Source organism: Vombatus ursinus, unplaced genomic scaffold (assembly GCF_900497805.2).
Source record: "Vombatus ursinus unplaced genomic scaffold, bare-nosed wombat genome assembly UNPS02014791.1, whole genome shotgun sequence".
Classification (NCBI taxonomy): Eukaryota; Metazoa; Chordata; class Mammalia; order Diprotodontia; family Vombatidae; genus Vombatus; species Vombatus ursinus.
This window is the reverse complement of record NW_020954569.1, coordinates 72,277,818-72,304,655: the sequence shown is the minus strand read 5'-3', so window position 1 is coordinate 72,304,655 and position 26,838 is coordinate 72,277,818. Positions and strand designations below refer to the sequence as shown.

Sequence of the window (26,838 nt, the reverse complement as noted above, 5' to 3'; positions counted from 1 at the left end):
ATTAATTCATTGCATTTCTCAAGGGGTACAAGTGACGGACATTGATGAGGTTGTATTTAAATATCAGGGAGGGAGAAAGGGCTTATTCTAAATAAATTTAAACTAAGTTAATGGCAGCATATGGACTGTATTTAATAAAAAATGTTCCAATATGTTCCTGTGGATACCTTGTTTGATAATGTCACCTTTGTTTTCAATGCCATTAGCTTTTTAGGTTAGTACTTTAAAGAGATAGGCTACTTGTTTCATATCTTTATATCAGTACTGCTACATGAACTTAACTGGTGAGTTTTTTTTTTTCAAATTCTGACCTAGCATGTTAACAGAACAAAAAGAAAATTGTTTTAAATGGTTTAGAGTAAAATTATCACAAAATATGGATTATCTACAATTTTAAAGTCAGGAAATAATACTAAGAAATTGAGAAAAATAAATGTATTATCATTTTCCCTCAATATCTAAGTTCATATGTAGGGAGAAATTTTCAAAGGATATTTTAATCTTGAAAATAGCCAGAATACAAATTTGAAGTTGTCTTTGTTCAATAGTAAGGAATCACAGCAGAAGGGAAAGGAAAATGAAGACATGGCTGAGCCAAGATGCTAATTTTTCTTAGTGGGTTGCTAAAGCTTATAAACTTATTAGCAAGGCTACATTAGCTCATTCAATCTCTTATTTTTTTTTCCTTAATGTTTGAAGCAAATATCATCTTAATATCCAGAGAAGAAATTAGGCAATAATCACTAACCTGTGCTTTCTTTCTAAATAATATATCCAGTATCATACAGTTTGAGGTTCTCATTTACTATTTGTTGATAGATTGATTTTTCCCTTGTCTGTAGGTGGTATGTATCATTTCCCCAGTTTACGCTAATTGAAAATGTTTAAAGGGTGCTGAATTTTCTTTGTGTGTGACCTTTAGGCTAGGGTTGCTTTGAGTGGAGGTTGAGTATTTGGTAATCCTAGCCATACTTGTATCAAGTATTCCTAGAAGGAAGTGATAAGAAAGGCTTTGGAAATCCACCAAATTTATTATAAAAAGTAATATCAGTATTACTATATTGGGTCCTGTCTCTCTACCTCAAAGGGGGTACTGTAAGTCTAAATGAATGGTGCTATAAAAATAAAGGCATAAACATTTTCAGGTAAAAAGTCACATGTTTGAACACATTTCCTCCAAATGCAGTCTGATATTCTTAACGGGACTACCTTTAGTGTTATCAATGCTTTTCTTTAAAACAAACAAACAAACAAACAACAAAAACAGATATCCAAACCAGGCTGGAAAGTTGAGAAGGAGAATTGTCAGTAGCATTACCATCTCAACTTCTACCTTTGGGTTGTAGAATTCAAGTAAACTGCAGATACTTCAGAAAGTATAAACATGACTTCTCTTTGATAATCCAACAACCATTAAAAACAATACAACAATTAATGAAAGAAAAATATTTGGTTGATAATACATAACATTAGTTAGAACTTCACCTTGTATTTTGCACTTGCAGAAAAGCTGGTCCTCCATCGGACAGTGTAAAATCGAACTTCAGTTGTTTTCTGATTCTTAGGGACAGAGTTGTCTGCCCAGCTGACCCTCACAGCATCGTGGGTAAGCGCAACAGCCTGAACACCTACTGGTGGGAGCATGGGGGTGGAGATATCTGGGACTGAGGTAGGGAAATCGTCAGGTAAAGGATAAAAATCAGCTTCCAATGGGTCAATGGGATCTGGGTTAAAAACCCACCAAATGAAACAAACAAATAAATAAATAAAATAGTTTAAAAATAAATATTGGTGATAACACATCACAATGAGTTAAATGCATGGCAATAATGATGAAGAAAAACATGAGAAGAACAGAAAACATGTCATTAATTTCATCAGAAAATACATTAGAAGTAATATTGCTACTTCATAATAAAATAATTTCCCAAACTCCAATCAATTCTTCTTACATTTTGCATTCATATCTACAAATTATATTCCAAAGCAAATATCTTCATATGTGTACATTGGTATTTAAAAGAATTAATAGGAAACTGATTTCTGTATATACTTACAACTTAAAATTAAAAGGACAAAAGAGAATTTGAAATCTGTGATCAATTTCCTCATATGGAGGAAAGTTTTCATCTTAGTAGTTTACTTCCCTTCTCTTACTTTCTCCCATTCCAGCTCTCTCTCCTATTGTAATCCTATTATGCTCATCCTACATCAGCATTCATATTTGGAAGTCATGAAGCAAGAAGAGTAAAGAATGGGGTGTTCTGAATTTCACAATGACAAGTCCATGACTGGTGACTCCACACTTTGCTAGAGTGATAGTGATTCACATTCCTGGCTGGTTTGTGGTTTGGTTTGTTCCAGATGAATTATTTTCCACTGAGGGTGTCAACATAATTTGTCTGTCAACAATGTTATCTTTTGGTGGTGACCGTAGTAGCTCATCTTAGCCAATGACCCACATAGATAGTGTGGATGACTCAACTTCAGTTTTTCCCCAAATTGTTGCAAATCAACAATCTAAGGCATTTAAGAAAATTCAAGAGTCTGTTGTTCTTATCATCTAGTTTAAAGCATTCTGTATCTCTCTGCCTATCTTAGACACACAGCTAACATCTATACCTTACAGACAACTGGCATTTGGAAAATGTATCATTTTGCTCATGGATAGGATAATTGAATTTCTCTAATGATGGAACGTCACAAAAATTATTCTGAAATTCTTTCATTACATTTTAGTCTCAGCAAATTAGATTTATAACTGCTCATTTGTGACGAGAGTAATAATTACATTTCTATGTACATCATGTGGGGAATAGAAAGGGGGAAAAGGACTTTAAATAGCATCCTAATTCTTATTATTTATAAATGAGATATGACATTATAGGTCTTAGCCATGGGCAGATTATTTGAAGAGACCAGTTGGAATTTAGTACATGGGTCGATAAATCCCCACAACATCTATTTTTTTAAGAATATGACTTAAAGTAAAACCTTGCTGACTTCTGATGATTGCTTCAGTTTGTCCAGACTATTTCATATGTCTACCCCTACTTCATCACACTGTTTTCCAGTGAATTATTTAGTAGTTGACTGAGCTCCAGTCTTTGGAAAAGGAAAAAAAAAATAGAAAAAGAAAAGAAAGAGAAAGAGAAAGAAAAATGTGTGTTTAAAATTTAATGACAGAGCCCAAGCTCTTCAAATTTCCTTTGATGCCTCTTTCATTAAGGTCTCCTTTAAACCCAAATGGATTTATGAAGTGATTGGGAGAAATTGAAGACAGTATAATTTCAGTAAGGTCTTGGACATCAGGTGGATATCTATCAAGTTAGTGTAGTATATTAAAGTTTTGGGGGGGGTTTTTGTCTCTTTTTTTGGTATGTGTTCTAAACCATAGCAGATACTATCCCATTCTGTTTTTTAATTCTCAGCCCAGTTTTTTGAGGTGAGTTTTCCAAAGACAGCACAAGTAAAGCAAAACAAGAGCTTTTAGCTTGGGATCAGGGTTTATTTCTTTTCCCCTTTCTTAGGTTGACAAATAACTCACTTTTTCAAATTTAGTTGTGCTAGCAAATGTACCTATCTAGAAAATATTGAAGAGTTTAGGAGCTACAAAAATAAAAGATTAGATATCCTTTAGTAGCAAAATTTTAAATCCTAAAACCAAATACTTCTGGGCTTCAGAATTATCTATTTGCAATGATTTGATGATTTAGTTTCTGAAAAATAAGTATTTGAGTGATTCCCTTATGTTTAAAAATATCCACCTTTGTTGATGTTTCTGTGTGACCAGCTGTGACTTTAGAATATCTGGCCTCACTAGTACTTATTTTCCTTAGACATGAACTTGTCATTCATTTGACACTTCCTCTAGAGAGACACTTGCATATAGATCGTGCTAATTTGTTTTTCTACTCGGGCCTGCCAAGTCAGAGACTACCCAGGAAGCACAATTTAAGGGCTTTCTATGGATGTTGAACAGTTTTCCAAAAACAGTTTTCCTGTACGTGCTCCATGCTGCTGATTTTCTGGTGGCCCCAGCCAGGAGAGAGATAATGTCAGGGAGATAAATTATCGAGCACTGAGGCAGGAACCTTCTGGCTAAAAATTGAAGCAATCCCAATGCTGGACTGGTATGTCAATAGGCTCCCATGAATGTAACAGCTCTCTAAGGTACAAACCAGGTCGGAAGAAAATAATAGTAATTACCCTCATTTCAAAAAAACAGCAACAACAAACAAAACCTCTCCCACATCCTGACTTTATTTCATTGGAGACTTGGAGGAAAACATAAAATAAAAAAAATCTATTGATTCAGTAGAGATTTTAAAAGATATGGATCTATTGCAATTGCTCAGTAGGTGGTTATAACGCCCCTCTAACCTGTACCTTCTCTATTCACCAGGGCAAGCGAACATTTAGAAAAGCAGACTTGTGCTTAACTCTAAATGTATTTCTTTGCCTGTGTGTATATGTATGTGTACCTGTATGTGTTTTGTTTTGTTTTTGTTTTTGCCTTTATGTTAGTCATATTCCAAGATTCGTCATAGGAATACTTCTGAAAAGCACAAGGCCGAGTACATTTTTTTCTTATGCAGCTACTGGGCATTCATTTGATAAAGTTACTCCCCAAAATTCACCCCATCTGTCTATTTGTTCTTTTGTTCTCAGTGACCCATAACTCCTTCTGCTAGTAAGTTCCTGACATTGAGCATGATTTTTTTAAAAATCAAATAATGCTGTCATTCTCCAGGGTAAAATACTGAAAGAATATTATTTTTCTGTCCATCTTCCTTACAACCCCATTCTCTTTATTTTTCTTTCCCTGGCTTTTCACATCCATCCCATTCCAAACTCTGAAATCTCTTTGCCTCACAAGTCAATTAAGATTGGAAATACAAAAGGAAAAATACATTTGATGAGCCATAGGCATCTTAAGAACCATTTGTGGAGAATGGGATATGCTTATCAATGAAGCAATGAGAATGCCTGGGACAGATAAGGAGAGCATAGCATGTTAAAAAAAAGGGTTGAATAGCTCATACTAAACTACTTTCACCTTAGCTGGAGCTCTGCATTATCATCAACTAATAACTCCTGTCATTGATATCTGAACTTTCTTTATCATATTAATTTTTATTGCTTAACATTCCTAACTTGCTAGTAGTTACAGATAGTAAGTCCTATGCTTGGACCATAACAGATGTTGGTAAGTTAATCTGATGCGCAGAACTACGGAGAAAAATTAGAAGCCTGTCACAAGTCAAACATGTCAATATTAGTATGTATTCTCGGAATTTTATTTCTATAGCCCTTTACTCAGAAAGAAAATATTTGACAAAGAAAAATGTATAGACCTGCCCCTCAATAATCTCTGCTAATGAAGGAGAAAGAAAACTGGAGAAATAAAAATCCTGGGTAGTCAAAAATATCATTTTAGATGCTAGTTTCAAACTTGGGCTCCAACCAACTCATTAACCTCAGTTATTAAAAACTAACTTTATAGTTATCATTTTATTTGGAGATGAATGTTATTTGAGGTGTTTCTATATACACAAACCATTTATCCAAAAATATCTGGTTCAACACAGTCTCACAACTGGGTAATTCAAAACCACCAATTTAACTGGATTCAATCACCAAATAATTTTCAAAATTATTTGTCACATCTATATTTTAAATAATAATTAGGGCTTGCCTTCAACTCATCTGAAAGACAAGTAAAAGACTTCAGGGTACTTGAAATAGACCTATTTCTGTGTATTTTTCCTCTCTCCTCTTTCCTAATTCTTTCCCCTTTAGATGTTCAAGATTCTAGAGATCCTCCTAGTATAGAAACTGCTTTAAGATCTTTGATTAACTTTAGGGTCAATGACTGATGGCAAAGATAAGGGTTACCTATCCTAATGGGATTTGCATTTCAATAGGAATAAAAAATCTTAATTAAGCTAAAGAGATAATTGAGAGCATAGCATTTCAAAGAATCAGAAATTTTGGTGCTCAGCTAAGGGACTTCATTCAGGATCCTGAAATCACACTGTATAGATAGCTACTACTCCAAGTAGAGTAAGACTTAGATGAAGTATTGTTAACTAGTAGGTCCTACTGGTGTGATTAAAAATTACATCCTTTTCCTTCCCTTTCCCCTTCTCAAGACTTTGCCCTTCTTCCATTTTACCTATAGGCATAGAATAGCAAGTAGCATTTATAAAGGCTAGAGTTCAGTCCTGATCGGGATGGAGAAGATAGATTGTGAAGTTCTTGTAAAGAGTCAATTCATCCATGGGACTTTCTGGCTCAAATGACTCTGAGGCAACCCAGTACTCAATCATATGACCATTTGAATGATTTCCCTGGCAGATTCCAGGACCCAACTTTCAAGGGTGAGTGAAGGGATCTTGGGTACTAGGATACTGCTAGACTGAGAGGTGAGTGAGTCAAAATATAATTCTATAAACCAGCAGCCAGATGGTGAAGACCTAGGTAACAGTTCCTAAGTATTTAAGAGTAGTCTACATGGAATAATGCTTCTTCCCAGTTAAGCTAACTTTTTTCAATCTAAATTTTTTAAAAAGTAAAATAGTTCTACTAATCACTTTCAACTAAAATGAAATAAGGTATACAACAGGGAATTTTAAATTAGATGAATATAAAGTAAAATCAAAAAGATTAGGGAATCAGGCTGCATATTTATATGTACCAAATTACAGGACCTGATGACTCACTACAATTCACATAATTACTGAACAGCAACAAGGAGATCAATGTATTTAACTTACCTGTCATAGATCTGGTGGTGGCACTTTCATAGAGAGGAACTCCCTCTCCCGCATTGTTAAAGGCTTTTAGGGAGATTACATAATGGGAACTTGGCTCTGCAGATGAAATAACAGCAAAACAACATAGGCATTATGTTAGTCAGGTTGCAAAATACCCAGGGTGAACATTTTCCCCAAACAAATATAGTATAAGGTAGTCAATAAATGATGTTTTCAAGGAATGAGTGAATTTTTTGTCAAAGCTGTCAGGCCTTCTTTGTTCATATACAATACTTCGTTGGGGTTGTTAGCTCTTTATTCTTTTACTATATGAGGCAGATGAAGGGTATTGGAAGGAGAACTAGAATGGGATTTAGAAGACCTGGGTTCATGTATGGTCTAGCCAATTACATTTAGCAAATCATACTCCTAGGTGTGTGTGTGTGTATCTATATACACATAGGTGTGTGTAGTTAGGTCAGGGAATAACTTGTTATGACTGCAGTTTTCTAAATTCAGTCCAATCTGTTCTCTGTTCATTCATTTTTGGGTTTTTCTCATTGAACATTCTTCTGTGCCTACCCAAGATGGATGGACTCATATAGTCAATCCAATGGGCCATAATCAGGACAACAGACATTTTTTTTTGTTACTGTTTAGTTTTTCCTATATGAGTTGTTTAACTGGTCTCTTTTGAATAGTTTTGGACCCCATTGATGAGATTGTTGGCTTGTTGCAATCAGCAAAATGTCATCCTCCAAAGGAACATCTGGAAGATTTTGCTGGCTATTGAGAATCCTTCTATTTTGACTCCAATATAACAACCTCCATACTAGTGATGGGCACATTTAGTGAATATCCATCTGTGTTATGCCTAGCTGGATATTTCTCACCAAGAGATCATTTCAAGTTACTTCTGTGATTATATAAAAAGGACTTTTGTCAAAACATGCATGTGAGATACCTTATTGGTGAAGAAACTACAAGGTGGCATTTTGTATTACTAAGTCAAAAACAGTTTAAAAAAATAACCAGTAAATGATAAACACCAGAAGATCTTATGTTCTCCTCACTTTTTAGTCAATTGGTAACTATGACAATGTGGCCTCTTACTAAAGATAATCTGTGAAAGTCTTCCTGTTTCTTATAACATATATTTCATATGTAACTAAGCACATCACAGAGACATTAAAAGTGCACCAAAATAAACAGTTTATATATAATAAAAAGTAGGTATATGAGTTGATAATTAGTGATTCCTTTTCAATCCTCTTGGTCACCTTATTTTCATGGTAATAAAGGTCCAAGATTTTTTCCAATTATACAGTACCCTGATCTGTTTCAAATATTTTGACATTTGATTCCATCACAGTTGGCATTAGTTTATTTTTTTTGTGTGTCTAATAAAGTGTGACTGCCTTTCATATCTGTCTTTCACTTAATGGAAATTCTACTTGTGGTAGTATCCAAATATGATGGTTCTGTTGTGATCAATATTATAAACACTTTACTATAGAAATGCCTAATCTGTTTCATTTTTAAACTGTTGTCCTATTTTCATCTATGAATATTCTTGGATTAATCTGGTTTAGTGGAGTCTCATGCTAAATTTTCTATAGACTCATTATTCCTCCTGTTCTTTTCTTATAAGGTTGTTTGGAATCTTTTATCATCCTACATCTTAACATTTTGCAAATGAGTTTGTGTCTCAGGTAAGTGTTTCCTTTGGAAAAGAGATCAAAAAATTGTTCTCTAGGATGGTTCCTGGACTCTTTCATTTGCTTCATCATGGAAACCACTTTGCATTAGTTAAAATGCTACAGGAATTAGTGATAGTCTCTGGTATCTTTTCCTTCATTCATTTCCCATTTTTCATTAACAATAGCTTGGTTGAATATGTCATGTTGGAGCTTTGTCATTTCATGAAGTTTTCTTCTCATCTTTTCTTCTCATTTCCAAGCTTGTGTTAATTTTGATTTTGCTTTAACTTGTTAACAAGTAGTTCTGACATGATTGCCATATGGATTATAATTTTCTATCTATTAAGTGGAAGTAAATTTCATTATGGTTGGTGCTCACCATGTTTTAAAGACAGTATTCTTGATCAAATATGTGAGGATTATGAGCATTCCACATTTTATTGGGCTTTATTTTTTTTAGCCATATATTTCAATAATTTTTGCCCTGTCCAACCTGTTGTCCATTTTCATGTTGAAGTCATAGAATGCATCAGGGTATACATTACCTTGCATTGGATGTTTTTAGGTTCTTCATTGAATTTCTTAACATTTTAATCTCCTGAAACAGATACTGATGCATAAACTGCAATAATCATGCTAGCAGCCCTTTTACTTATGTTCCACATGAGTACTTCAAGGTAAGATGACAAAATATTCCATGAAAGATATTTCTTTGCCTTTGGGATCATGATGAAACCAACTCAGCTAATTCCTTTATTTGCCTCTTCAAGAACTTGTGAATTTCTTTCCATTTAGCTGCAACTTTAACTTGTGGCTTCATTTGTGGCAAAAATGAAACCTATGATTTAGTTTTTCCAATGGCTTAGTTCACCTCATTGTTCACTGGACAAGTGTTTCACATTTTAAGTACCATCAGTTACATTGATGTTTTTAGATGATCTGAGAACTATGTGTGTCTCAAAAACTTCTATTGGTCTTTTGTGGCATTTTGCCACTGTCACAATTTATTATAATTATCTAACAACAAGAAATAGCATTTATGTAATACCTTAAAGTTTGCAAAGGGATTGATTTACAAATATCCCATTTTATCCTCATGACAACTCTGGCAGATAGATGCTACTGTTATTCCTATTTTACAAATAAAGAAACTGAGGCTAGGAGAGGAAAAGTGATTTGTCTAGGGTTATACAACTAGTATTTGAAGCAGGATTTGAAATCAGGTCTTCCTGACTCTAGGCCTAGGGTTCCATCCATGGTGCCACCCCACTGCCATTAGTGATTAACCAATTGACTTTCCATAATTAACTAGCATTCTATATGCTTTCCTCACATTAAGCCTGTGAAATACCCATTATTAACCATATTTTAGATAAGAGGTAACTGAGATGAAGTGATTTGGTCTTTAATGCACCCCAGAATTTTATAGTATCAGAGATTTGGAGCTAGAAGGGATTTCCATAATTACTCAGCTCAAGCCCCTCCATTTACAAAGGGGAAGGCTGAGGTTAAGAGACACTTATAAGTTAAGTTATAAGTTATTAAGTTAAGTGCCTCTTATAAAAGGCCATAAGAAGAATAAGAAGCACATTTGGGATTGGAGCCCACAGACTTTGGTTCCAAATTCAAGTTTCTTTCCATGACACCAGAGTGTTAGGTTTTTTGATCTACACATTTAGCCTTTCTTCTTTCTGATTTAAAGGCACCACTGGAATGCTAACAGGTGATGTTCTATAGGCTGTCAAGTGGGTCAATGCAATGGCCAACCCCTCAATTTACAACATCCTGGGAAAAAAACATTACTGAAACAGCTCTCCAAGCATGCATTATTGGCTTTTCAGCCTTGTAGAGTTTGTGTTATTTACTTGTTTTTAAAAGCCTTAACTGGTTCATTCTTATTTCACAGAGTTTGAGTTTCTGTCTCAGGCCAAATTAACACAAGTTATGCAACTCCTTCTTAGCTGTTATCTAGCTCCAAGGAGCATACATCATTTTCCTAATCTCCCCAGACAGCCTATATACAGGTAATTGTCATTTCAACCCTTTGAATCTTGCTAATATTGAACACCTATCAAATCCTGAATTATCTGACTAATGCTGGTTTCTTTAACTTCAAGCTTGGTGCTGGTGTATATTACCCTATCACACAGCCAGAGGATTTGTAATTTACTATTTAGTTAATGAATTACACTAATCATCAAGAACCACAAATTCAGCGCCATTGGTTAATTGTGGTTGTCCTAGAAATGTGAGACTGGGAGCAAACACTAAGCTATGGAATGGTTCTATTTCAATACTGTGACAGAAGTATATTAGAATTATAGACCCAAGCCCACACAATCCCTCTCACCTCTCTTAACACACATGAAGATTTGTTATTTGTTCCTATTTCTTGATCCCACAAACAGCAGTTAGGTGGTGTAGAGGATAGAATTCCAGGCCTAGAGTCAGGAAGACTCATCTTTCTGAGTTAAAATCTGGCCTCAGACACTTACTAGCTGTGTGACCCTGGGCAAGTTACTTAACCTTCTTTGCATGTCCTCATCTGTAAAATGAACTGGAGAAGGAAATGGCAAACCACTCCAGTATCTTTGCCAAGAAAACCCCAAATGGGGTCATAAAGAGTGGGACATAATTGAAATGACTGAACAACAATAGTACAATTTTCTCCATCCCAGATCATTTCCCTCTTTGTGACTTACCCTTGTTTCTATTGCCTGCTGTTGAGATGAATGTGGATTGCTAAAGGAGCAAATGGGACACTTTGCCTTTACATTTTGAACATCTCCTGTGTTCTATTCTTAAGTTTCTCGAAGCTAAAAATAGCTTGGCTATCAATATATGTGCTTGGCAGGAGGCTACAGTAGTTTTATACCTTTAGACTTGAGATTAGGACACCCAAAGACTAATAATGGTTGATTTGCTCAATAGAATTATGGGGAAAAGGGACAAAGCAATGATTCATTGACTCAAATGATATCATTCTAAAACTGTTCAATGAGTCTTCTCTATTACCTACCAAAAAGCCTCTATTAGTTACTCTGGTATTCAAGATTGTCCAGAATATTAAGCCAAGCAACCTTACAATCTAATTTCATAATTCCAAACTCATGCACTATGCCACAGACTGTATTTCTTGCTAATTCTTATATACTCCTTGCAATTTTCCCATTTATATACTTGCTCACCTTGCTCTCTATTCTTGGAAAGCTCTGCCTCTTCCTCCTCTTGTAACATTCTTACTTTTTTTAAACCAAATAAGAATAATAATTTCTCCAGAAGACCTACTCAAATGCCCCCATCCCAAAGTCAATAATTACTTTTTACTTTTGAACCTCCCATAGTGCTTTATAAGTATCTCTTTTAGCAGGTGCCATATATTATTTTGTATTCAATTTATCTCTAACGAGGTCATTTTTCCCATACTTGACTATAAGCCCTTTGAGGGCAAGGGACAAGTTTTATCTAAACTTTGTATCTCCTCAAGCACCTAGTACAATGCTCAGTTCACAATTAGTATTTAGTAAATGCTTATTGAATTCTAGTTTCCCACTATTCAATAGGAGCTGTAATTCAGGAGAACAACACAAGAGGGCAATATGGCCCTATTTTCTTGCACATGCTCAGAACACTTAAACTTTATCACTAATCCACAAAGGACTTGTCAGAGAATTGCCACCTCTAAGGAAGCATCAAATGAGTTAAGCACCTTTAATATTATCACAAATAAATGCCAAAAATGAATTAATCATTAACTGTGGTCAGACCTCATAGTTCTGAATGGATTCAACATCAATTATAGCTCCCACTCTCCCAAATCATCTTTTTTTTGGGGGGGGGGGGATGACATAAAAGCAACCCACTGCCTCTAAAAAAGACATTACAGCAATATTAATTTAATTTCCTCTAATTGCATCAAATTGAAGATATTTAGAGTTCGTCAGTATTTCTAGAAGAACTAAAGCAATTATGGAAATTTAGAATGTTGTCACATTTCAAATTGTTTGATGGATCTGAACCTGTTGATGTGGTAGGCAGTGTGGTAGAGAAGAATGAACGCTGGTCTTAAGAATGAGAAGATATGGGTTTGAGACCCAGCTTCACAATTTACTAATTATGTAACCTCCACGAACCTCAATTTTCTCATCTGCAAAATGGCTATAATGATGATTGCTCCACTTATCCAATAGAGTGGGTGTGAGAACAGTGCTTTGTAAACCCTAAGTGGAAGTTGTTATTATAATCTTGTGGCTGCTCAGTTTGGCTGGGATTACAGAAGGCTGGCAGTTGGCATATAAAGATGCCTGATAGCTATTCTCCATCTCCTGTTGCCAGGACAAAGCAAATCAAAATCAACGTAAACTTTTTGAATTTGTGGGAAATTGAGATAGACAAATAACAGAAGTTAAGGGAACTCCTTCACTGCAGATATTATAGCTCAGATGCCTATTACTCCAGAAGGGTTTGTACAGGCTTGCCTACAGGTGGTAGATGAATGGATTTAGTCTTGGGAGTGAAAGAAGAGGTCTATGGGGACCTCTTCCAATGTTTATTCCACACCAAGAGTCCTCACTTCATGAAAGAAAGTATTTGGAAGAAAATGGTTATTTTAATTAATAGTGAGGGTGAACTAAGTGCCAATGACAGGCACCAGACTGACACAGTGCATACTCATTTATTCATTACAGATTACATACTTCCAGTAAAGACTGGGGTCTTCCATGCCAAGCCTTGTCAGGGTTCACTTTCTGTGCTCATGCTGCTTTTGTTCTCTCTATGAACACTGCCAAGAAGTCAATTGGAGAAAAATAAAGTGAGATGGACATCTGCCCAACTCAGCAAACCAAGGTAACTGAGCATACCAACTGTAGGGCACTCTTTATGCAATCAAGTGCTTTATTCTACTGGTTATACCTGGCCTCCAATTTACCTGAATATTTAAAATTCAGTCTAATATGTTTTAAGTATAGCTGATTCTGCTAAGCTGTGGAATAAGACATTTTTACAGTGCATACAGTCAATTAAAAAGCTTTGAAAGATTCAAGAATTTTGACCAATGCAATATGCAACCATGATTTTAGAGGACCTCTAAAGTAGAATGCTTAGTGATAGAAAGGTAATGCAGACTGAAATGTAAATGACTTCACATATATAATCTATATGAAAGTACTTGCCTTTTCAAGGAGGACGGAGGGAAGAGGAGGGGAGGGAACAGGAGGTGAAGGGAGGGAAAGAGAGAATTTGGACCTCAAGATTAAAAATAAAAGAATGTTAATTTTTTTACATGTAATTGAGAAAAAATAAAATAAGACATAAAAAAGAATGAAATGTACATTTTTGGTGATGGCTTATGTGGGAATTTATTTTACTTAAGTATATAGATTTGTTAAAAAGCATATCCCCAACCATGAACATAAATTCTTTTTAACTGAAAAAATAAAATCAATTAAATTTCACAAAAAATATTTATAACTTTCTATAAGGTATTGTATTAGGTGATGAGGATACATTAAGGCAAAGATTTTCTACTGGGTGACATGTATTCAGATAATTAAACACGAAGTCATCTGAAAAGGGAAAAATAACTAGTAGGTGGTTAGGGGACACATGTGGATCAGTAGAAGGTTACACTTTGGCTGAGCCTTGAAAGAAGCTGAAGTTTCTAAGAGTGGGATCATAAGATTATAGATTTAGAATTGCTGGGGACCTCAGAGGCCATCTAGCCCAACCTTGTGATTTTACATATGAGAAAACTGAGGTCCAGTGACGTCAAGTGACCTTGGGCACAAGTAGCAAGTTTCCAAGGTAGGATTTGAAACCCTGATTTTTGACTTCAGAGTCAATGCTCTTTCTTCCCATACTACACTAAAGGGAAGTATAGTTCCAGAGGCAGCTTCTCTGGTCTTCCATGATCCTTCCCACAAGTCTTTGGAATCAGAGAGATTCTACATGTACTAGAGTATCATGAGTAGGCATATAATTTTAAACCACTGAGATAAATAATGGTCATAGGAAAAGGCATCCTCAGGTATCTTCCACAGAATAGCCCTTCAATTTGGCTGAAATGTAGCCTAAGAAGAATAATACTGAAAATGAAATTATCTGGAAATATAATCTTGAGTAGATTATGAAAGGTTTTAAAGATGAAATCAACAGACCATGGCAACAGATTGGATACAGGGTCAGGGGTAGAAGATAGTGAGGAGTCAAGGATGATTCCTAGGTTGTGAGTGTAGTGTTGCCCTTTACAGTAATAGGGAAGGTAGGGATGGGAGTTAGGGAAAGATAATGAGCTCTGTTTGAGGCATATTGAGCTTAGGATGTCTACTGGACATCCAGTTTGAGATGTCTGAAAGGCAGTTGAAGATGTAAGATTAGAGGTCAGCAGAGAGGCTAGGACAGGATAGGTCATCAGCATAGAGATGGTAATTAGATCCATGGGAGCTGATGAAATCACCAAGTGATGTAGTGTAGAGGGAGAAGAGAAGAGGGATCAGGACAGAACAATGAAGGACACCCATGCTTAGAGGGTGTGATCTGGAGGAGGATCCAGCAAAAGAGACAGAGAAGAAGTGGTTCAGATAGGTAGGATGAAAACCAAGAGTGGTGTCCCTAGAGAAAAGAAAATATCAGGGAGAAGAAAATGATCAACAGTGTCAAAGGCTGCACAGAGGTCAAGGAGAAGGGGAATTGAGAAAAGGTCTTTGGATTTGTCAATTAAGAGATCATTAGTAACTTTAAAGAGATCAGTTTCAGTGGAATGATAAAGTCAAAAACCAGATTGGACGGGATTAAGAAAATAATAAGAGCAAAATGGGGCCACCTATTGTAGATGATCTTTTCCAGGACATTAGCTAAAAGAACAGAAAAGATATAGGACAATAGTTAATGGGGATGGAAGGAACAGATGAGGTTTTTTAAATTTGTTTTTTTTTTCATGATGTGGGAGACATATCTATGTTTGTAGGCTACATATTTTTGTTAACCGTATTAGATAAGAAAAATTTTGAGGTCAGAGTCTGGCTGTTTCCCTCTTTGTAGCTACAACATCTACCACAATTCTGAGCACGAGGGTAATTTTGTAATAGTCACCTAGCATTTATTAAATGCCTACTATGTGCCAGGCATTGCTGGAACAGGAAGTATGTTGAACTTAATTGATTTTCTTTAGTCTGCTAACTCAGGATGAATACTTTATGTGGAAAAGTTCAATTCAAGAGTGTAGCAAAATATGCTGAGAACATGATCATAAACAAGATCATTGTGAATATTAATGGACTATAGAATCATTCCTGGCTTTTCAAGAGAACTGAACTTTTTGGTTTGCTCAGACAGTACTTACTTGAAGTAAATTTGTGAAGTATGCGGTCAGAGGTTCTACATTATCTTTATCTTTCCCCCACCACCCATGAGAATATAATAAGTGTGATGAGTTGTCCTTGTATGTGTTATGTTTATTTTTAATATTTTATGTATTTGTCAAAGCAAACATGAGTCTTTTGAATTTTAAGCATTCTTTTTACATCAGAGTAATAAATAACTGTCCTATACCTGATTTTTACTTTGCACACCAAGTACCTTTTCTACAAGTGACTCTTTTGGAGAGCCCCTAAATATGAACCATACCTAAGATTTGTTTTAGAGACTTCCCTCAAAATTCTGAGGTAGATCCAGAGGGTATAGAAAAAACATGAGTCTTTTTTGGGGGGGAGCGACTAGGCTCCCTCAGGACCGAATCCATCTTCTGTGAGTCAAGAGTAGAAGTTCTTGATTGGAGGGGAACATATCACTGAGCTTCAGGCGACAATAAATTTCTCCCTTTCCTACACTCTACAGTCTATCTAAATAGGCTTCCCCTCCCTTTTTCTTACAAATAAGACTCCATCTCCCGTTTCTCTGCCTTTGCATTTAGTCCTTTACTTGCTTCCACCTCATAGGATTCTTTGTTTCCTTCAAAACTCAAAAATGCTTTCTGGATTCCCCAGTTTCTACTGCTGTATCTGTGAAAATGATTTTATTTTGTATATGTCTTATACACAAATACATATGTATATATACAATGCATATATGCATTCTGTCAGGGGACACATACACATTAAATCCTCTGACAGAATATAAGGTCCTTGAGGGCAGGGTGTATTGCCTTTGTATCCCCCAAAACAGCACAGATCCTGGAATATGACAGGTGCTTAATAAATGCTTAGTGATTGATTCAAAGTCTGATTTTGTAATATTACTCAGTAATGAAAATATAGTGCTGCTGAATGTTTCAGAACCTGGAAATGAGGTGGGTTCCAAAGAATTGAAAATGGCTATTACACAGAGAAAGGCACCTGGTAGGTGTGAAAAGGCTGCAACATTTAAACAAAGAATCTCAAAGAAGAACAGGGGTAAAAGATGTCACTAAGAAGCTTGCAGGATAGGAAAAGATAGACTAGTTATGTGATGAGGATAAGGGAGATGGGGGGAGTGCTAGACTGTTCAATGGGTACCCTCAAAATGTCAGGAGAAAACAAATGCTCTGACATGTTGTGTGGGCAACCTGTGAAGAATCTATGGGGAGATAGAAGCAAGAATTGCACAGAATGGAAAGATTGGAGGGGTTGCAAACTATATCATTAGAGATCTATTTCACATAAGAAATGATACAATCAGAGTTATTGGTTAGGAAGGAACATGTGATCAATTTGAGGTTACAAGATTAGTCCAGAGAATATTTCAATGCTGCTGGTGAAAAGTAATAAAAATTGGAACTCTGGTAGTTCCAGTAAGAATGGATAGCAGAGGATAGATGTGAACATATTATAGACATTAAAAAATGTTACTGACAACAAATGTAGGGATCACAGGAGTGGGAGGAGATAAGGGTAACTATTATTTCTAGTTTTTCATTCTGCTTCTTCTGATCTATTAAAATTGTACCTGCAAATAAACATTCAGTACTATACAATAGCTGCAGAACAGAATAGATTAGAGGAAGAACATAAAAGAACTATTAATTTCTATGAAGGCCAGGAGAAAAAAAAAGACTAATTGGAACCAACCAGTGAAGGTTTCATGATGTAGGAGGCATTTAAGCTGAATTTTGAAGAATAGCTAGGATTTAAAAACTTGGATTGGGTGGGGAAGGGGGAGAAAATTCAAGTGTGATCAAGGGTATGGAGACATGTAAAGTACCCAGCACATACAAGATGCAGTGAATAATTCAGTTTGTCTAAAGTGTTATATAAAGAGAGTGAGATAATGTGGGGGAAAAGAGCTATACAGAAAGAGAGGCATCTTATTATGGAGAGTCTTGAATATTAGACAAAGAAGGGTACATGTGGGAAGCAACTTTTTTATCTAGTCAGAAGAAAAAAATATAATCTTGGAGGGGAAGACCCTCAGGGTTTCTGACCAAAACAGAAACAATTGCTGTTTATTTTCACTCTGAGCCCTCAAAACCCAAACAATCACCAAGTGAGAGTTGGGCTGGGACCTATCCTTGGCTAATCAGTGAAAGCGGGAGTGATTGGGGTTAAGGCATTGTCAGGTAGCTCTATTTGAATCCCAGTGGGTTTTATCAAAGCCTGGGTTTCCAATGCTGTATTTCAAGAAATCATAAATGAAACTACATGAAGCAAAAGAGTTAACTGTCTTTGTTTTTTAAAATGATAGAATAAATAAGTTAGGGAAGAGTGGAAAAAAAGAAATCTAGCCCATGAACCTTAAGTTTTCTTGTGAGGTTTCAGCAATTAAAATTTATATTCCTTTGGGCAGAACACTCACAGGTAAGGGTATGATTCCCTACATGGACAGAGGGAGAAGAAGAAAGAAAGGTAAAAAGGGAGAGGAGGGAGAGGAAGGAAGGAGAGAGTGAAGGAGGGAAGAAGGGAAGAAGGAAGGGGCAGCATTATTCAACTGGAACTGGGCAATTGGGTCCACAGCAGTGTAGCTACTAGTATTCACAGATTGTTGTTTGTTCTTTGCTTTAGAATGGCTTGACTTGCAAGTGAATTGGATGTAAGTGAAGTAGGGGTGTACAAAGTCATCAGCCTCACTCTCTCTGCCCCCTCCCACCTGAGCCATCTAGGTCCCATGGCAAGGTATAGATCAGGATCAATGGAAATGGCCCTGATGCAGTGGGAGACCTTGGTCTTTTTAAGCTAAGGTCTTTCCCAGGTCTCAGTTTGTCTGAAGCAACACATACATATTCAGTGATTGAGGTTAGGTAAGAAATGAGGCAAAAAATGGTCTCTTTTACTTAGAAAAAAAAGAAATCAATCTGTGAGGGAAACACCCTCAGGGTTTCTGGCCAAAATTGAAACAATTGCTATTTAACTAACTCTGAGCCATCAAAACCCCAACTACAACCAAGTGAGGCTTGGCCTGGGATCTATTAAGTTGTGAGTTTACCTTTTGGCCAACCATGGTCTCTAAATGTGTGCCTCATCATTATTTTACTTGCAGTTTACTTTTCCCTTTAACTCTGTGTAGCTGCAGGAAGAGTGTGACCCAGGATTTTTTTGGGAAAATAATTTGTACTAACCGTTCTTACTATACCCCCTTAGCAAATACCCTTTCCAAAAGTTTTTTTTTAAAGATAAATTGCGATATTATTGCAGAAGTTGACTTCATAAGATTTGTTAACTGGGTATGGGTGGATAAGGGAGTATGAAGAGACAAAAAGAAAATGAGGAAATCTTAGCATGTTAAACCTGGAGTCAACTAACTCTACTATGAAATGTTAGAGTTGATAGAGATGTTAGAGCTCATGTAAAACAATACTATCATTTTACAGATAAGGACACTGAAGGTCAGAGTGATTATGTGCATTGCTCAATGCCATTTGACTAATTAGTGGCAAAGATGGCATCTGAACCTAGCTGTTGTGCTTATAATGGTCTTTCACTAAATCACACAGTCCTCTGTATTACAAAGTACTTTGACACTGAGTACATGGATTACTCCAAGAAGTGGAAAGGGCAGGCATGGTTTCCTTCCTTTTGCATATATGGCAGCAGTTAAGTTAGAGGCTTTCTCAAGGTGCCTTAATCCAGCTATATATATTTACTACATCCCTCCTAAAAGATCAGAATTATAGTAGTTAGGGGGTCAGGACTCCAAATGTAGTTTGGAGTCCTTTTAGTTTGGGAACAATTTCCACCATCTATTCTACTCAAGGGAAAGGCTTTATACTCTTTTCAAATGATGTCAAGGATCGTAAGACAAAAAGATCTATCCTAGACCCTTCCCTACATACACAGCCAATACTTAGAGCCAGTAAAGACACTTGTTTGTTTCACTTAGTGAGGTGTTCTTTGGCTAACAGCCCTCTGAGTCTGAAAAATGACTAAGTAAATACCTAGATTAGAAAACACTACACACTGATTATAAATGGAACACTTAATGAAATGATTTCTCAGCAAAGCTTTACATCAGGAAATTAGCAAGATACACCATTATATATAACCAAACATACAGGTTTATCCATTCTTGTTTTCCTTCTCTAAAAAAAAAAAATCTAAGTACATTCAGAAGAGGACAGAAACACTGAAAGATCACTTCAGGTCTCCATTCATAAAAATCACTGAGATTATATCTATTTGACAACAAACAGCTGGTCAATTTAGTCCATTTGAGCAAACATTTTGTCAGTTAGGTTTACAATGCAGTTAAGCTACTTATCTTCCTCTATCTTGTATCTAAGGAAAAGTCAAACCGTTTGAAATAAGACTGAGTAAAGAGGGGAAAGAAGACAGCTCCCTAAAAATAGTGTACCCCCTTCACCCATGTATTTCTTCCCTTCTCTTATATGTCCAATCACAACTTTGGATTTTGGGGAGAAGGAGGAGGATTGAGCAAAGTGGAAGAGTATGATAAAGGATAATAAGAGCAGAAACAAAGTGGATGGGAAGAGGAACAGGTCAGTAAAAGAATGTGAACACAAGATGAGGGAGAATGGAGGAACTAGTCTAGAGGATCTCCCTTCCTTACCCCTTCAATGTTGGGGGATGGCATTCATGCCACCACAGGAAGAACTAGAACTCTGTTCACTGGAAAACACCCAAGTTCAGGTGCTGCCATTTAATTTCATCTTTAATCCAGTTGTGTTATTACCATAAAAAACACAATTCCTTTCCTCCTTCCCCTTCTATCTTCCTTCTTCCTCTCCCTCTCTCCCCATCTTCTTCTCACTACTCTCCATTGGGGTATTCTACATAGGGAAGGTCTATAAACATGAAATAATTAAAAATGATCACCCCCCCCCTTCCTAAACATGTATGCGGCATATGTATTGACCTCCATAGGAAAATTTCTTAAGCCACAATAAAATTTCCTTAAGTATATTTTTTTACTTTCTTTATTACTCTTAAACAAAATCCAATGGACATTACTCAATCTACAGGTATTGTTATCTTGATTGCTGTTTCATGTTTTCATAAGACCTTGTGAAATATTTCAGTCATAAATGAGTCAGATATTACTTGAAGAATTGTGTTTAGGTATTTTCCTTCTTTCTATAGAATATCCTCATTTATGATAAATACTTGCTATTTTTTCATTCCAGAACACACATAGGTCATATAAGAACACTTGAGTAGAACAATACTCATGCATTTCTAATTCAGATATATTTTTATTAGGGTAGAGAGCTTTTTTTCTAATTTTACCTAATATCTATACAGTGACATCAAAAAAGGAAATTGTCTATGATTTTCAAAGTACAAGACCTTGAAGATCTGATTGGTTTCAGACTTTCTTTCTGAAGACTCCTTGAACCTTTTGCTTATTTTAATTATATACCTACATAACTGTAGGGTGGGGAGCCTGTGGCCTCCAGGTCACATGTAGCCTTGTAGGTCATTGAGTGCAGCCTTTTGACTGAGTCCAAATTTTACATTACATTTTATTAAGAGGATTTGTTCTGTGACGTTTGGATTCAGTCTAAGGGCCACATTTGAAGACCTAGAGGGCCACATGTGGCCTTGAGGCCTATGGTTCCCCATCCCTAACTCAGGGAATCATTGTTATATGAAAAATATTTTGCTAATAAAGAAAAAAAGACAAAAAAATTAATGGTAATTCTAAGGTGAATATAATATTGAACTCATTTTTTTTAACAAAAAACATTAATAAAACATGAAGAAATGAAATCAAGATAATTAGGCAGGAATAAAAACCATGCAAAAATAACCACTGATGGCAAATGCCAAGAGGGATATTGCATTGTGGCCACTTGATCATAAACAAAGAAACTAATCATGCTAGCTTACAGTATAAGTTATCAAGGGGAGTGGATATTTTGTTGTTATTGCTCTTACCAATCTGTATTTATTTGAGGAGGGGGAGGAAATGGGTCCCATATTAAATGTGCTTAAAATCAACTGCGCTAAGAATTATTCATCTGTTAAGATTGATATCAACATTTACTAGGCCTTTGGAAAAGAATAGGTAAGGATAAAAATCTGTAAACATCTGGAGGACAATGAAAACATAAGCAATAAAGAGTTTAGGGTCAGAGAAAAACATATCAAATTAAAACATTACTGGATGAAACAAGAGCCTGGGATGTTATATATCTGGATTTTAACAGAGTATTTTATAAATGATTGCATTAAATTGGCTTGGATTGCAATACAGCCACCTTTGGAAAACTCATTGAAAAACTGTAAACAAAGGATAATGATAAATGGTAACATTTATTTGAGGAAAGACAAACACATGAATGGGTCATATATTATTTACTAATTTCATCAAAGGAAGAAAGTAGATGAGCTCTACAGGTAGGGATTAGAGGTGCATCAGGCCAGTAATATTCTAGTCTTCATAAAAGATTCATTTATTAAAAAGAAAAATATTGGTTGGTACCAGATGTTAGAAGACAACAGTCAATTAGAATACCAATAAAATACATCTATTAATCAAATAATCACTAGGCATTTATTAAATGCCTACTATTATGTTTACCAGAGGCAGCCAGATTGGCCTGGAGTCAGGAAGATCTGGGTTCAAATCCAGATTCAGACACTTACTAGCTGTGTGACCCTAGGCAAGTCACTTAACCTCTGTTTGCCTTAATCCATTGGAGAAAGAAATGGCAAATTACTCTAGTATCTTTGCCAAGAAAATCCTATGGATGGTATGGTCCATGGGGACATGAAGAATTGGATATGACTAAACAACAAGAATAACTATGTTTATCAGGCATTATACTGAGAGCTAGGAATACAAAGATAAAAGTTAAATAATTACTGTTCTCAAGAAGTTTATATTCTATGAAGGAGACATAAATAAATACCAAAATTTATATGCAGAGCACACATAATTGGTAACAGATGATATATATAATTAATAAAATATAATGTAATATATTAATATATATTATATATGTATAATATATATTATATATCCACCCCATGGATGAGCTTCCACCACTCATTATCTTGGCAGTTGAGTCATAAAAATCTAGGTGCAAAAGGGTCTTTCAAGGTTATATACTCTAATCCCCAAACCAAGCAGTTAGTCAGTCAGTATATGTGTGTGTGTGTGTGTGTGTGTGTGTGTATTTATATAAATCATATGGTACCCATATATTTAAGGAAACAACAAGCCCTAGAAAGTCTTTTTGCCATTATAGATACTAAAGGAACCACTATACACTACTAAAGGAAAGAACCAGTTATTATTGGTTCATCCCCAGGAGTGTGAATACCTTCTTTCCTTGGGACACCTTTTCATTCCTCTGACCACCTCTGGCCATTTGTGCATTCCTCGTACGGCCCTCATTTTGAGGACAGTCCCAGGTTGCCAAGCTTCATTTTCCTCCTAGCTCTGCCTCTGACTCACAGGACTTTAACACCAAGCCCCTGTATGTGTACCTGGTATCTCTCCCTTCTTTTTAACTCCCTTTAGTGTGCTATGTTCCCTCATTAAAATGAAAGCTCCTAGAGGGCTGCGGCTTTTCTTTTTGCTTGTATTGGTATTCCCAGTATTTAGCATAGTATTTCACACATAGAAAGCACTTCATAAATTCCTGTTGCCTTTCCTTTCCAGAGGGAATAATTCCCTTTTAAGTCTTTAAGATTGTCTCAAAAAATAGCTGAACAAGTTGTGGTATATGATTGTGATGGAATTAGTGCTATAAGAAATGATGAGCAAGATGCTCTCTGAAAAATTTTGAGACGTCCATGAACTTATGAGAAGTAGAAATGGGTAGAACTAGGAGAATGTTATATATACAGTAATGGCAACGCTATTAGATGATCAACTGTGAATGACTTAGCTATTCTCAGAAATACAATGATTTAAGACAACTTTGAAGGACTTATGATGAAAAATGCTATGTATACCCAGAGAAAGAACTGTAGTCTGAAAACAGATTGAAGCCTACTTTTTTTTTTTTTACTTTCTTTATTTTTGGTGCTGTTTTTTTGGGGGGTCTGTTTCCTTTCATATTATGACTATTATGGAAATATGTTTCACATGACCACACATGTATAACCTATAGGAAATTGTTTGCCTTCTCAATGAAGGGGCTGGGGAGGGAGAGAGAGAATTTGGAACTCAACATTTTAAAATAAAATGCTGAAAACTGTTTTTACATATAATTGGGGGAAATAAAATACAAAATATTTTTTTAAAGTTTCTCTCCAAAAGGGAAGTTTTTTGTCAACTGCAAAGTCATTCAAAGACTCTCTTAAACAAAAAAATACAATATTGGTTACAGAGGGATACAATTTTCCTAACAAGAATAACTGGAATTTACATAAAAACTTTAATATTTGCTGAGCACTTTTACATGTTTTATTTCATTTGATCTTTGAAACCACCCTGAGATTGGTACTATGGATATTTCCCATTTCACATAGGTGAAAACTGAGGCTCGTGATCACACAATTAGTAAGTGTAAAATCTAAACCCAGCTCTTACTGACTTCAAGATCAACACTTTACTTATACCCCTTTTTAGGAATTATGGGCTGAGATTACACTCAAGAGAATCGGCCCTTGACAGAAATTATTACCATCAATCAATAATTACAGTAATAGTGATATCTCTTAATAATCTTGTGAGATAGGTAGTAAAACTATAAAGTAGATGACCCTTGTCTTTGGTGCTTCTCCACATCCCATTGTTGAATTTTCATCGAAGGTATATGATGTGATTTAAGTATGTTAATTAAAAAAAACACCTAAGGAAATACCCCTGGAATTTGAGTCAGAAGTTATTCTAAAAAATAAAAATGGGATGTCCTACTTTGCTTTGAATGATTTCTGGTTATTCCTCAAATGGAAATCCTCCCCAAAGGATGACATCTTCATAATCTCAGAAGAATCCTGAAGAATCCATCTTCCCACCCGTCAAACTCTTATAAAATCATCCAGTGAGTATCCAGCTTTTGCTCAAAGACCCCATTCATGAGCTTTCACCACACATTATCCTGACAGCTAAGTCATTAAAATATAGGTGCAAAAGGGTCTTTCAAGGTTATATAGTCCAATCCCCAAACCAAACAGTTAGTCAGTCAAACATTTGTTAAGTACTACATTATTCATAAAAAATCATCATCTACCATCTGTTTTAAGAGCTCCAATGTCAAGAGAACATACTGCCTATTGAGTCAGCTCATTTTAGTTTTTGAAAACTCTCATTATTTAGAATTTCTTTCTGAATATTGAACCAAAATATGCCAACCTGTATATACTTCCTTTTCCTCTTTTGACCTCAGTTGTGCCTTTCAGGGCCAAGCAGAATAAAGCTAATCACTCTTCCACATAGACACCTTTTGGATCTTTGAATACTCCTATAAAACATCACTATTTTCTACAAGAAGTCTTCACATGGTCACCCTCCTTTAGCTGAATCTATGTTTTCAATAGTCTTCTGAAAATGTGGCATTCAGAATCGAATACAATAATCTTGATATGAACTCAAGAGAGTTGAACAGAATGAGACACCAAGTTGCCACCTCCCTCCGTATGGATAGTATTATAATGAAGCCCAATATGGCATTAGATTTTTAGGGTGCTACGTATAGTATTGTCTAATAAAGAGTTGTTAGCTTTTAGTACAAAACCTCAATCCATAAACAAGATTCAAAAGAGTTAAGCTGAAAGTCTTTTCTTTCAGTCCCACTTTTCTCAGAATATGAATTAATCACACTTCAAATGCACAAGATCTCCAGAAACACAGAACATAGTCCAAAGATGGCAGTAATCCATGAGCAATAAAATGGTTACAGTGAGAGAAATGGGCATATTGTGTACTAAAAATTCCTTCTTTTTTTAGCTCTCTATCCATAGAAGCAGCAAGACATAGTAGGAAGAACACTAGACTTGATTCAAGAAGACTGGATTTGAATCCTACTTGAAACAATTACTAGCCCTGGGCCCTTTGGAAAATTATGTACCAAGCCTCAGCTATATCATACACAAAATAGAGACAATAATAGCATTGACCTCATAGAATTGGTTTTGATACTCTAATAAAAAGAATTTAAAATATATTAGCTGTTAGTATTATTATGGTCCATCTGTTAGTTCAGATATATTTTTATACTTAATATTATGTTTTTATATTGTTTTATTCCAATAGACTGTAAGTTCTTTGAGGGAAGGAAATGTTTTGCTTCTGCCTTTGTATCCTCAGTATCTGATACCTTGCTTGGCCCATAGTACATACTTAAAAATGCTTCTTCACAAAACTTAAATCTAATTGAGTTGAAGTATCAAAATGTTTTGAAGAAACGAGGGATTCTGAAAATGTTTTTGAGGATTAAAGGGTGATTTTTTAAAAAATGTGTATGTGAGGATAAAGGTACATGTGTAGTTGGATTAATTATCAACTCTGGGTTTGTTAAATATAAAAAATTTCTTAGAAGCTACAAAAACTAAAGAAGGAGAGGGATTTCAAAATGTGATCTATTGTTTAAATCCCAAAAGCAGTGTCCTAATTCTTTTGTTTTACTAGAACTCTGCTGTATTGATTATTGCTCAAAATAAGTGGGTTGCCAGCTGGGAAATGAGCAATCTTCCTACTGCAAGGAGTTTTTGCTGTCAGTAATTATTATAGCGAGGTTTGAGATTTGAACTAGAGTAACAATAGAGATAAACAAAGAAGGGCAAGTAATGAGATATGGAAACTGAAGTCAGCATTTGGACACAAAAAGCAAGCAAGATAAAAGTCAGTTTTGTGAAATCTACCAGTTATATTCATTCCATAATCCAAGAAGTCATTAGTTCTGTTTCTTAGAACATTTGAAATCAGAAGAGAAGTCATGGAAGACAATTCTCCCCCAGAAAGGAACAGTTTAGAGACAATTCCTTCCTTCCTTCCTTCCTTCCTTTCTTTCTTCCTTCCTTCCTTCCTTCCTTCCTTCCTTCCTTCCTTCCTTCCTT

The 26,838-nt window shown here is 35.6% G+C and overlaps 1 protein-coding gene across 1 annotated transcript in view; it reads right to left on the bottom strand.

Moving 5' to 3' along the window:
- DCC (DCC netrin 1 receptor) overlaps window positions 1–26,838 on the bottom strand; it is a gene marked incomplete at its 5' end in the record, with an annotated part of 954,021 nt that overhangs the window by 174,594 nt on the left and 752,589 nt on the right. Inside the window, 2 exons of the mRNA XM_027869065.1 lie at window positions 1,486–1,724; window positions 6,780–6,875. Of these exons, the coding sequence (XP_027724866.1) occupies window positions 1,486–1,724; window positions 6,780–6,875 (335 nt within the window). The remainder of the gene's footprint in view (window positions 1–1,485; window positions 1,725–6,779; window positions 6,876–26,838) is intronic.